Here is a 13,608-nt window from a genome sequence, read left to right as displayed (position 1 = left end):
GTTTAGGGTTTGATTCATTTATTAAATCCATACAGAGGTAACATGGATTACTCAAACTTCATAAATGGTTAGAGTAGAAAAAAAAAATAAAAAAATAAAACCTGGACTGAAGTAAATGCAGTACACAAACTGTTCAACTCAGGATAGATGACAAGTTAGTGCCAACATTGGGGAAAAAAACAAAACTTGATAGCAGTTAAACATGACGCTTAGCTGCAATTCTTTCTTTGGGTGTGTTATGAGGTGAAGACTTTATCAGTTATGCGTTTTATTTTCTGCTCTGGTCAGTCTGACTTCTACTCCTATCTCAGTGCTTTCAGCTTTTCCTCCAGGGTTGCAACGTTGGCACCAGAGAACTCATCCACCTGGAAAAATAAAAACATAAAAAAATGACAGAAGTTGAAAAGGTGAGATCTAATATTTGCAAACAAAAACTAGCCGTTTCTGCTACTGCAGGATGGACATTAGGGCTTCCAGGCTGGTTTAATTGTTTAAGTCAAGCTTACACAGGGCTTAAACAGGGATCACTTAAACCAGGGCACACATGGCTCTCTGGTTAAAGAAAGACAAAGAGGTTTTCCTTTTAAATAGCAAAAAAGACAAAGTAAACTTAAACTTCATTCAACTCATTCCACAACATTTGACAGACGGGACGCATCACAAGTCAAACTAAAACATTTTGGCAGATTTTTGGGCCCCATGTACCAAAGGAAATCAATTTGAGGGCAGTAAGTACACTCAATTTATAAATAGTATTTTACAAATACAAGGATTTTAAGATAACCTTATGGTTTGAAAAATACAGTAAGACTCTCTTAATGATCCCATGTGACACAGGGTCTCTTTTTTTAAAGGAAGTCATCAGAACCTCTGTAAAAAGTTATAAACTTTTCAACTACTGCACTCAGTTACTTACCTTTTTGCCCCCCTTGTAGAAGTGGAATGTAGGCATGCATTTAATTTCACAGAAACTGCTGATATCCTGAAAGAGAAAAAGCAACAGTTTTTTTTTATGAATCAAAATTAAAAAAAATAAAAATACAATTATTAAGTAATTATTGTTGCTGGCCCCCAATTGCAACCTAACGCTTTCATAAAGTAGAGAGACTAAAAACAAAAGCTGGTTTTGCCCATTAAAACAAAGCTAGTTTGTACTGGCCAAGGAGGAGAACGTGCACACTCACATCAGCCTCGTCCACATCCACCTTCAGGAAAACCACATTCTTGTTGTCATCGCTTTCCGACATTTGCTGCAAGACAACAAGTACATACAACAACAGTACATTAGACTCAACTCTACAGAAACAGAGCACTTTTACTGAAAAATCATACTGGGTGTGTGTTGGACCATTTCCTGTGAACAAGCACTTCCTCTCCTTGAAGTGGGGAGGTAAACCTTATAGGGTTGCCATAGTAACAATGCATCTACATTTAAACACCGTTTTCAATTGGTCCCCCTGTTTCTATTCGCTGGTTGGGACGGTTGACAGAGAGGGGTTGTAACTTCCGAGCTCTCCGACTAGCTTAAAGCCCATCAAACCCCCAACCTAACACTACAGGTGAAACAAAAATGGTGAGCAATATCGGAGCTATCAGGCATACAGTTTTGAGCCGGATGACAGCTCAGACGAGGAAAACAAAGACGTACATGGATCCATTTGTCTGCAAGTAGAGGCATCAGTATGGAGTGGAGCAGGGAGCTTGTGGCCTGCAGATTGTAGCTTCTACATTACAACTACAAGCTCTGTCAAAACTGTCCTTTCTTGCCTGTGACTGATTCACAATAAGAAAAAGAAGTACTCAGAAATGCATTTTTAAGCTTAAATTTCTTTATACATGTTCTCCTTTATCAGAAAATGGGCACAAAAACATGTTAAAAACATTTTCATCGGATCAAGTCTTTAAGCTCCAGTTATCTACCTTGTACAAGGGGGCAATCTGTTTGCAGGGCCCACACCATGATGCAGTAAAGTCCACAACCACCAGCTTGTCTCCAGCGTCTTCCAGAATTTTCTTGAATTCTGCCTACAAAAAAAGCATGTTTCCATCATTTATTTTAAATAAGCATAAAGGTAAAGAATTCGTTTAAATAAATTACTTCATTTTGTCAGCAGGCTTTCCCATAGTGTAACGATAAGTGGTTATCAAAGGTTTGGCTAATGATTAGCAGAACAGCCCCAGATCAAAAGCAGTCGCTGTATCTGAATTCCCACCCTAACCCCCAACTTCTAAAAAAAACTATAGAGTGCACCGACTTAAAAGCAATTTGGACACCATGCCCACTACTTTTTTTTTTAATTTACGGCGGATATGACGTCATCGATTTCACGAAGTTAAAATCTAATTGATAGGAGCATTTTGCGAGGATCATTTATCAGTCTTCTGAAGATAAAAACACTTGACAGGTTGTTCAGAAAGTACATTTAAATACATTTTTAAGCAAAAATAGATTTGATGCCATGCATTGTGATCTATATTCACAGATCTAGTGAGCATTGATGCACACTGTTTTTTTGCGGAGATTTCTGGGAAATTTGCAGGGCACTCGATTTTGGAATTGTAGAATCGGACAGCACTACAAAATGGCGAACGCACAGTGCACTTTGTAGTGATTAGTGAAGGAATTCGGACGCAACCAGTGACACCCAGAAGTCTGAATGATTTCAGCAGTTTTGACATCCAGGCATGTGTACACACGGACAGAGGCGGCCCGAGGCCTAGCGGAATGGTCCAAGTGTCGCAAATAGGAGTTGACTTTTACTCAAACTAGTACTTTATTGTAGCTTTCTGCTCATCTGAGCCATGATAGGAACGTTTTTTTGGTGTATTACTAAAAGATTTTTTATCTAGTTAACGGTAAAACCTTTCCGAAAACTTGTAACCCTGGCAACGTGTTCGCGCGGCAACAAGATAGCAAAGTCCGCCCTCGTGCATCATGGGTAGAAAATGGAAAAAAAGAAAAAACAACTAAACATTAGCAATACAGCCTCCAGAGTTATTCTGTCGGAGTAATTTATTCCATCAACGACAATAAACATGCTAACTCTAAGCGAATAAATGCTTTAACAGGGTTTTTTTTTCTTGCAAAAAAGGTAAGTAGATAGAAGCTTGCTGAGAAAATAACCGCGCGGCTACCTAACGTCAACTGTGCTGTCCTGAATGTATGTAGTAGTACAGCGAAATAAATAAAGACATGATTAATTGTATTTATAGAACTACTTACAAGATCAGCCACTTCACGGACCATGTTTGCTGTTTTGAAAAGGCAAACTCTCGCTGAATCTAAAAGACAGCGGCTTCGCAAAGACCACACTTTCAGTCAAAGAGGATGACCTGCCCTATTTATAACGGCGTCAGACTAACACGTCGCAGCGGAAGAGCTGATGGGTTGACTAACAAAATAAAAGCCAGTCTTTTATGTTTAAGCGAATCATTTATATTAAAAGAACGCCGTGTGTATACGTCATTGCCACTATGATTGTGCATGAAATGTGTTGTAACCGTACTTGATTTCATGTTGTATCAGCAGTTGTGTTATTACTGGTAAAGCTTCACGAAAAATACTTTTATTTTGAAAGTTATAAACAGAATGGTTTCCTTTCCTGGATTCTTGCAAATATTTTAGCTCTTTACTGAGAATAAAAACTACAGAATCGGTGATGTCAGGCTATATATATCTGAGGCCCGTTAGTGCTTCGTTGTTGTTTCGTTGCGGCTTAAAATAACTTGCAAAACTAATCTACTAACAATAACGCGTCCTTTTAGAGAATTATATCGATAGTAAGTTGAAATACTTTTTTTGTTTTTAATTCCGTCAACGCTTGATCAGACAGTCGAATCACAATGACTTGGCAAATTTCTGTACTACCGTAAACATGGTCACTGCAGACCATATTTCCTTGTACAAACTCTGGTCAACGCCCATGAGGCCACACCCCTGCACTAGTCTTATTACGTAATAGCTTAAAAAGACTTTATTTGTTTATTCTTTTACAACTAAAGTAAGGGGTAAACAATAAACAGAAAAGTCCATACTATAACAAAAAATTGCAATATTTAGACAAATTATTGCAGTTTGATCATGGTTGGAATAAGTTTAGGGAAGTGATTTAATCAGAAGATTAATTCTAAAAGATGGTACACAAAGACTTGTTTTTCCATTTACATATTTGAATAAAGAATTTGAGTATTTAGACTACATATGTGAATGTTCCAACAGGTTCTATCGTAAAAATAAGGAAACTTCATTTGAAGCCTAAGAATTGCCTAATTTAGACCTTAAAACATTTTTTAAAAGTATCTTTGCATAATTCCATTCTTTAAAATATGATGCAAGTTCAAATCAGTTAGGCAATGCATGCAATACCAGCATACATCAATAAAGACCAAAAACAACCTTTATTATAGAATAAACAACAATATCTGGTTACAGTTTTATCTATGTCGCTGTAAAACAAGCAAATGTCACTTTTGGATTTTTTTCCCCGTTCAGGTAGAAGCCGTGTCACAGCTGTAAGAAAACAATCTTTTTATTTACGTTTGTCCGGGAAAAAAAGAGAAAAATACTAAACAATTTAAATAAAACTACATTCTATTGAGAAATACAGACATATCTCACACATATGTATTTTAAAAATAAAATTAATTCACTAAACACTGAAAAGACAATACATATCTTGTAGTTATTTTTCAGTGCAGTATATGTAAAATCCTCCTTCATTAATTGTGTAAAGACCTTTATTGGTCATCCATCAGACAGCAACAACGGCTTTGCCAGTGTTGTCTCCTTTCAGCATCCCCTTAAAAGCAGCTGGCATGTTTTCAAAGCCTTTGGTGACGTGCTCCCGACATTGCAGTTTTCCCTGCAGAGGCGTCATGTGTGTATACAATTAATAGCAGTGACACAGAAATCTTTTCATTCCTGATTGATGCTCCACATTACCTGTTTGAACCACGCCATCAGCCTCTTGAGGCTTTCAGGATGCTTGTGTGTCCACCATCTTCAGTTGGTACAGCCCTAACAAAACACAAATACAATAGTCAGAAGAAGTACAGTCTCTGGCTCATCTGCAATGCAATAGGGCTCTCTAGTGGGATCGAAGGTTATTGCAAAATAAGTACACAGTTTATAACATTTCTGAAACAGGAAGAGTACATAAAATGCTGAATCAGAGTTTTTTTTTTTTTTTTTAAAGAACTTTATCGAACACAAACCAAAAACATCCCAAAATATGGTGGATACTAGTAGAAAGAATATAGCAATTGAAAAGGAAGCACAAACAAAATAAAATAGAGTACTTATCAATATGCATACATATACGTGCAAATACACAAGACACAAGAAAACAACAATTTCAGAGTTTAATAGTGACACCAAATGCTGGTTGGTACAACAATGACTAAATAAACCGTCTCAGATAGTATCGCTCAGAATATCATAAACTGTTATGCTTTTGGTAAATTGATTAATCTTAGGGGTTTTAAGTATAAATTGACTTCTGCATTAAAGAAGGTAATGTTGGGGTGACATTTCTGTAATTGTTTTTGTGTATAAAAAACTTGACTATTCATAAAATGGTATTGATACATAAATAAATACATTTTTGTGTAGTGATATGCCGAAAATTATGACTTCTTTTTAAAAAAAGGTTCACAATGAATGGGAATTTATTTTTCAACTATTTGTAAACATCTAACCAAAAAATGTGTACAATGCTACACAGGAAAAATATGTGGTCGGTGTCTTCAACAGCAGTTTGGCAGAAGGAACAGCTGTTGTCATCAATGTTGAAACGTAATCTAAGTAATTCTTTGGAGGGATGAATATTATTCATAATTTTGAAGTGTGTTTCTTTAACTTTTGGGAGAATAGGAAGTTTCATGAATTTGGTTCTGAATTTAGAAACAACATTTTGTTCACATTTCTGTAATATATTATTTTTGTTCTATCGTCCAGGAAATAATCTTTCAATTAACCAATTTCTGATAAAAGAGTTATTACATTTTTTTCCATAAGAGGGCATGCTTCAGTTGATAATGTGGCTAATTGTGGTTTTATCATTACATGTGTCATTGTGTTCCTTGTTAGAAATACTAATTCTCGAGAAAGAGCATTACGTACTTTTAAGAATCCTGAGATAGGAGGATTGAAGTTATGTCTTAAACACAATTGCTCATAATCTAAAAAATTGCCCTTCGTGTATATCAGATCAGTCACCGACCAAACACTTTGCCCAAACCATTCAGCACAAAACAAGGACTTGTTTCTATGGAGCATGTATTCATTGTTCCAAATAGTACTTAAGTTTGGTGATGCACATACAATATTTTCCAGTATAGCAGAATTTGTTCATGGAATTCTGATAATGCTATAGGGAGCTTATTAACATCAAAATCACTAATAAGCACACACTTTAAGCTGCCTGATTTGTTAAATAAATAATTTGGGACAAAAAACCAGAAGGATTGGTTGTGTTTGATCCACGATTTTATCTATAGGATTCCGTTACGGCAGTCAAAATTCATAACTTTGAGACCACCATCTTTAAATTCTTTGACCATATAGTTATTTTTCATGTGATGATGCTTGTTTCTCCAAATAAAGTTTAAAGTCATTTGGCAGATGGATTTTATCATTTTGTTTGGGATGGCATTAGAGTAAGATGGGTGAATACATCTTGACAAACACTCCATCTTTGTCAGATAGATCCGGCCCTGCATCGATAGGTCTCTTTGGAGCCACATATTCAACCTCATCTTACATTCATCAAGTTTTTCCCCCACATTGCTTGATTAGCTTATTTTTTGGTCTTTGTTGATGTAGATGCACAGGTATTTAATTTCTGATTTAATGGACATATGATTGATTTCTTTTACAGGTGTGTCATGAATAGCCAATACTGTAGTTCACAGTTCTTTAAGTTTAAGTTTAACCCTGATGCTTTGGAAAAGTGTTTTATTTTTTCAATAGCTGCTGTAATTTGATGCTCCTCTTTGAAAAACAGTGTTGTGTCATCTGCTAGCTGGCTAATAATGATCTCTGTGCCCAAGACATTTGACTTTTTTATCTCATTACAATTACATCAATATAAATGGCCAACATCTCAGTAGCTAATAAGAACAGATATGGGGAGATGGGACAAACTTGAGGGATTCCTACATCAACTTTGAAACTTGGGGTGGTGCCATTAGGAAGGATAACACAACTATTGATATTCTGATATGTACCATAGACAAGGTTATTAAATTTAGTGCCAAAACCAAAATTCTCCAGTACTGCCTTTATGAACGGATGTTCCACCTAGTCAAAGGCCTTGTAAAAATCCAAAAATAAAATAAAACCATTGTCTTCTATAAGATGTCAGTATTCAATAATGTCCATAACCAGTCTTTTATTATTATGAGTTGAATGGCTCTTTAAAAAGCCAGATTGTGATTCAGCAATAAGTCCTGAGAGTTCCATCTGGAGGCGAGAGGGAAAGATGTATGTTAATAATTTGTAGTCTGAATTTCTTAAGGTGATGATGGGTCTTCTGTTTTCTATAAGTCTAGGATCTTTGTTAGGTTTTGGGATGGAAACTATAATCCGATGTTTCATTGTTGTTGGGAGTGTGCGCTGTGCAGGTCTCAAAAACTTCCAGGAGAATTTGATACAGTAAATTTCTGATATCCTCCCAAAACTGTCAAGAGAAGTCCCATGTGAGCCCATCAGGAGATTTATTAAGAGAGATTCGACTAATCGTAGCATCAAGCTCAGAGATTAAAAGTTTCTTATTGCTTGTTTGTTTAAAATTGTCGTCTATTTTAAGGATGTGTTGTGCAATCTATTTTATAAGATTGTCACCGTCTGTTCGTGACACTTTAGAGCTTTAGAGTTGGCTATAAAATCTAAACATTTCTGAGGACATGGCTTTTTTGTCTGTAATTTCTATATCATTAACAAGAAGAGACTTTAGGCTGTTCCTTTTTTGTCGTCTCTTTTCCAGGCTGCAAAGATATGCTTAATTTTTCCCCCCACCTCTTCTATCCATCTCCCTCTGGATCTGATATATGCTCCTCGGTCTCTCTCAGTATAAAGCTCATCTAATTTTGATTGTATGTTCAATATCTATTGGCTATCACTCTCAGACAGGTTAGGTTTACCAGAGTAATTATTCAGCTGTTTTAATGTGTCCAGCTCATTTTTTTACAGATTTGATTTTAACTTTTTACTAAATGAGATCAAGAGTTTATGAATTCTGTACTTAAGGTATTCCCATTTTCTGGCTGGGGAATCAAATTTCTCAGATGTCTCCATTTCTGAAATCAATTATTTAATTTCTGTTTGTTTACTAAATGGGACACAATTTTCCCTTGGAATTTTTTATTAACATGTTCTTACTAATCCTATTTTTTGTTTCATGATGTTTTTGCTGTTGCACAAGTAATAAACTGACTGATCAGATGCTTCAATAAAAGTGGGCGGCCTTAATTGACAGATTCTCTTGAACCGCCTTTCAGTTGAAGAGGTGTGGCCTTCTAACACTCTCACTCCTGATTGGAGAGAGTGGTTGCCATAGAAATGTGGACGGACCAATCATGGCTGAGGACAACTAGTTCCAACATGGAGATGGACATATTATGGAAAAATGGCGATTGAATTGACTTTGGTTGGTTGGAACCAGAAGCCATAGGTGACATCAAAGGTGATATCAAATGGTATTTGTTCATTTATATAGTATACAGTAAATGGTGCATCGATGGTCACTAGACTGACGAATGTAGACCAAAATGCATTGCGTTTGAACAATTTTAGCCAAAAAGTGTTTAAATGTATTTTTTAAATTAACAATCAAAATTTTCGTCTTCGGGACACAGTGAATTTACAAATAGCCATAGTAAAATGCTTGTTTTTATTAGACATGACATGAGATCATCAGAGGAGAGACAGGTTGATCAAAATCCAGGCAAGGGTCGGGGAAGGCAGAAGTCAGAATGAATTTGTGTTACCAGTCGTGTCCAGACAAAATAAAGGCTGATCTTATTCCCACATATTTACATGCAGCCGAGATGCACATTGCGGCATTAAACGCATGGATTTTAAGTGCATCCAAAGCTAAATGCTGTTATCACTTATTAGCCTGATCATAACCCTAACTATGGGTCCGTGAGGCCAAGAATAAAGCACTGGCCGCACAGATTAAAAAAATTATGAGCGACCAGGCACTTAGTAATAATCATAACAATAATAAAGGCACATTTAGATCACCTTCTGCTGTTTCCCTATGCATGCTGATCATGCAGTTGAGGGGGAGGCTACTTGTCCTGGACTTTCTCTTTCAGATAAGAGGGACCATATGCCACTGCTGTTCATCCACCATAGGGTGTTCATGCGCTGCAGGTTACTTTGTCCCACTATGATGCTTCTTCTCCTCAGGTTTCTGGTACAGGTGCCAGACTTAAGGTAGGGCTACTTGACTCCAGTTGAAAGCAGAAGAGAAGGAGAAGGTGAGGAAAGCAGAGTATGAACTCAGAGTATGATTCCAGGTGAAGAAATTTTAGATCCCGAAAGAAGGCAAAAAATAAATTAGGCTTCGACAGATTGAACTTGAAGCCATGAAACTTTCTTCCAGGTATAGTCAACCCTCAGCATCTAAAAAAAAACAGGTGTTGTTTTTCCAAAGTAGGATTTGGACGTTAGTAAAAGTATCGCTCTAGTACAAGTATTTAGAAAGTCTGAAGTTGACTAATCTTTCAATGCATTCAAACAAATTGCTGGCACACTTGACTGGCCAACAGACATGTGACCTGTTCTGCTCCACTGCAAATTGGTGGGAAAGGCCCAAGACGTTGTTCATCCTTTCTTTGCAGGAAAGTTTAGATTACAGTGTCCTTAAAGGAGCCAAATTATGTGCATATGAAATGGTACTAGAGGTATAGATACAACAAAGTCCAGTTAATAGACTTTTGTTGGGTTTGTTCAGACTGGTCAGGTGTGTGACAACTAATGGGGCCGACATTTTATTTAAACAGCAGGTCTAAGTTTTGGCACAAAAAATTCAAATGGCTCTAAAGAGCACTCCCTATGACGGGTTAACTTTAGTTGTGGTTACTTTTTGTGATGTCATACAATGGTGCCACTTTCAAGGGGCCAGACGTCAAGCAAACCATTTCTGCTTATTGAAGTTGCTTGCAAAAAAGTCTGTATCAGTTTTGATGACTCTTGTTAGGCCTGCACAAAATACCGCAAATTTATCGTTATCGCGAAATCAAGCTGTGCAATATGCATACCGCAAAAGACGGCAAAAATCGCAATAAATGATTACCTTAAATGTGCTAAAACAAACTCATGGCAGCTTGAAATATTGAACAAATGAAATAAATCCCTTTATGCATTTAACCAATTAGAAGGAGCCGTTTACGTTTTTGATCAATCAGATGAGCCCTTTTATGTTTGATGTTTGCCTCCTACGTCGACAAGGGTCATTTGGAGTATAATTTTTAAACTGTTGCAGTGAAATGGAAATGATGTTTTTGTTTTTTTTGCTATTTGTTTATATACCGCAATTTATATCGTTATCGCAATATTAATTACCAATATCGCATATCGCGAGTTTTCCTCATATCGTGCTGCCCTAACTCTTGTAAACATCTAGTTAGTTGTTTTTTGCAGTTAAAAAAACTTAGCAATTTGAAAGTTTGGAGCCAAAAAGCAACCAATCCATGGGTCAAACTTCATCGCTATGTTTATCTTTTCTACACCAAGTCTTTTTATTGGTATTTCAAATTTAAACAGAGGGTACAAGGATTCAAGTTTAAAAAAGTATACAAAACTGATTACATATCCCCACACACCCTCCCTCTCCTTACTGCACCACTCTTTCAAACTGCAAATATTTTGTAAAATATACATTTTTAAAAGAAAATAATCATCTCAATTGCACATTTCCAAAATAAAGAGTTAATCATTAAATATTCTAACAGCAGTGTCATCTAAGTTCTTCATATAATTTAAGAATTCCAAGTGGTATAAAAATCTTGTGTATAACCTCTAGCAGAGAAGTGAATTTTCTCCAAAACCAAATAATGTAAGAGATCATTTATCAACATCTTTAAAGTTGGGGGAAATTGATCCTTCCATTTAAGAAGAATAAGTGTCCTAGCAATCAAAGTCCCAAAGATAATTGTGCTTTGTGCTTGAGATTAAGATCCTGGATTACACCAAATATTGCAGAGATTACAGAAGGTTTTATAGGCCTTTGTAAAACATCTGAAAATACTCTAAATATTGAAGCAACTTAATTTTACACAGGACCAAACATAAGTGAGGTAGTGGCCATTGATTGTTTACATTGATCACAAATTGGATTAATATCTGGAATGAACTTGGTAAATTTTGGACAGGGGAAAAAAAAGATTAGCTTCTAGATTTGCGGTTTAAGAATTGCAATGTGTCAACAACGCCATTTGTACTAAAAAAAAAATTCCCCGTCTCTCTTTATCTGTTTTGATCCAAGTTTAATTACAGGACTAAACTGTGCAGAATTGGAAAAGTTTTAACGGATCCAGTTTGTTTTTTCTAGAATCTAATGACAGTTTGTTTCTACTAGTGTACAAAAAAAGAAACTGAATAAACAAGCAGAGCACTAGAGGTATAATTACATGTTCCAACAGGAAGACACTACACTCTCTGTCACTTACAGTCTTTGAAGAACTGGAATTTGAGGGCAGCAGTTATTTCCATAACGAAATCAAGTCATGACTGCAATCTGAACGGCTGAAATACTGACATCCTTAGCATCCTTAGATTAAAAGCAAAGTTGCTGCTTTTACCATAAAATGCACAATTTGTTGGAAATATCAAGCTAACCGACTCTGCCAGTGCAGGTTGGCATCTATTGAAAGTCAACGTGCGCTCAAATGCCAAAATCTTCTCTAGCATACGCAGGGGCGTGCATCATCACTAAATACTTGATTTTGGATGCAAACAAGGCATACTAGAGACATACTAGAGGAGAATCTGCTGGGGCATGTTGACTGCTCACCATCCAGTGGTCCAAACCATCAGCTGAGAAGACAAAGCAACAGAAGTATAAACTAACTTTCTGCTTTTTCTTGGTATTGTATGTGGTTTTGTTTTATTTAAGACCACTGTCATTTTATATTTATGTTGAGATGCATGTTAAATTAGTTTTTATCTTTTTAGCCCAATTTTGGTGAGTCTGTGTGAATTGTAGCCCCAGTTTCCCGTTCTTAGCTGAAAGGAGTGACACCTGGTGTGGTCTTCTGTTGCTATAGCCCATCTGCTTCAAGGCTGGACGTGTTGTGTGTTCAGAAATGCTCTTCTACAGACCTTGGTTGTAACCAGTGGTTCTTTGATTTACTGTTGCCTTTCTATCAGCTGGAGCAGTCTGGCCATTCTCCTTTGACCTCTGGCATCAACAAGACATTTCTGCTCATAGAACCACCACTCACAGGATATTAAATCCTTAAATCCCCTTTTTCCCCCATTCTGATGCTCGGTTTGAACTACAGCAGATCATTTTGACCATTTCTACATGCCTAAATGTACTGAGTTGCTGCCATATGAAGGCTGAATAAATATTTGTGTTAATGAGCAGTTGGACAGGTGTACCTAATAAAGTGGCCATTGAGCGTATGAGTATGTGTTTGTAAAGATACACAAACGAAAGTTACACTTTGTGGAATGCACCAGGTCTTACCTGTCCACAAACTTCCCACACACTCCACACCCAAAAAACGTTGTACTGCCCACAAGCAACAACAGAAAGTTGTGTTACGATGAGACGGAATGCCTTCCAAATGAGTCTTCAGGAGCATGTGATCCAGGTGGCAGTTAATGCTGGCCGATATTATCAGCTTGTCAGGGCTTGTGACAAAGCAGCGTGGCAGGTTGCAGGACAGGTCTGAACACCTGCCTGAATTTTCTTTCCCCTTTATGTCTCAGTCCATCAGCAGTCTCTATATGCAAGCACGCTTGCACACCTGTGGGGATGTGTCTTGCAATATCAAAACGTTGGCACATACATCAAGCTCATGAAGCAAAACCCCATGTCTGTGCATGAATCAATTTGAGAAAGTCACATGACCAATACAGGACCAGTTTCCAATTGACGCTTAGATGTGCATCTGTCAACCGAACAAATCTGACAAAAGATTTTTGGATCTTTTGCGATTCGTTAACAATAAATAATGTGAAAATCTAATTAAATGTGGTGTTAATGGGGATGCTTGTAGACTTGGATTTTATTTTTTCAATTTTTCTACTCAAAAAGATAAGTTTATCCAACATTTTGATATTCAGTCTATCGTGTTTTTTTGATTAATAGTTTCAATCTGTTAAAAACACCCACTCACACAGAATAGATGAGACTGAAGTAGAAAAAAATGTAAGAACAATTTTTGGTTGTTTCCCTGTTTTGTGAAAGTATCTGGGACTTCATTATGATGCCTGGCCCTATAATTCCTCAGCATTGAGGAGGTGGAATTAAAAATGCATCCCATAATAAATATAGAAGTGTCACGGTGCCTCGGTTGGTTACCTCCCCCCTCCCAACTCTGCTCATTGGAACCAGCTGCCTCACATCATCTCATCACCTGCTGTCCTTA

At 36.8% G+C, this 13,608-nt stretch overlaps 1 protein-coding gene and 1 long non-coding RNA gene across 2 annotated transcripts; both read right to left on the bottom strand.

The window, feature by feature from the left end:
* Window position 1: 1 nt before the first annotated feature.
* txnb (thioredoxin b) lies at window positions 2–3,449 on the bottom strand. The gene is made up of 5 exons (XM_004079841.4): window positions 3,224–3,449; window positions 1,921–2,025; window positions 1,185–1,250; window positions 917–982; window positions 2–365 (listed from the first exon to the last, which is right to left on the bottom strand). The coding sequence occupies exons 1-5, from the start codon at window positions 3,245–3,247 to the stop codon at window positions 303–305; spliced, it is 324 nt and encodes a 107-aa protein (XP_004079889.1). The 5' UTR covers window positions 3,248–3,449; the 3' UTR covers window positions 2–302.
* Window positions 3,450–4,719: 1,270 nt separating this feature from the next.
* On the bottom strand, window positions 4,720–5,079 carry LOC105356431 (uncharacterized). The gene is made up of 2 exons (XR_910585.4): window positions 4,943–5,079; window positions 4,720–4,862 (listed from the first exon to the last, which is right to left on the bottom strand). It is a non-coding gene; the product is annotated as an uncharacterized LOC105356431 (long non-coding RNA).
* Between the last annotated feature and the right edge of the window lie 8,529 nt (window positions 5,080–13,608).

This window comes from Oryzias latipes, chromosome 18 (assembly GCF_053564925.1).
Source record: "Oryzias latipes strain Hd-rR chromosome 18, Olatipes_Hd-rR_3.1".
NCBI lineage: Eukaryota > Metazoa > Chordata > Actinopteri > Beloniformes > Adrianichthyidae > Oryzias > Oryzias latipes.
Note: the sequence above shows the minus strand (reverse complement) of the source record. Positions and strands in the feature narration are given on the sequence as shown.

Coding starts and splice junctions, on each gene's coding strand:
- txnb (XM_004079841.4), bottom strand. CDS start 3,247: ATGGTCCGTGAAGTGGCTGATCTT. Junction 2,026..3,223: donor TCCGTGAAGTGGCTGATCTT/GTAAGTAGTTCT, acceptor CTTTTTTTGTAG/GCAGAATTCAAGAAAATTCT. Junction 366..916: donor TCTACAAGGGGGGCAAAAAG/GTAAGTAACTGA, acceptor TTATTTTTCCAG/GTGGATGAGTTCTCTGGTGC.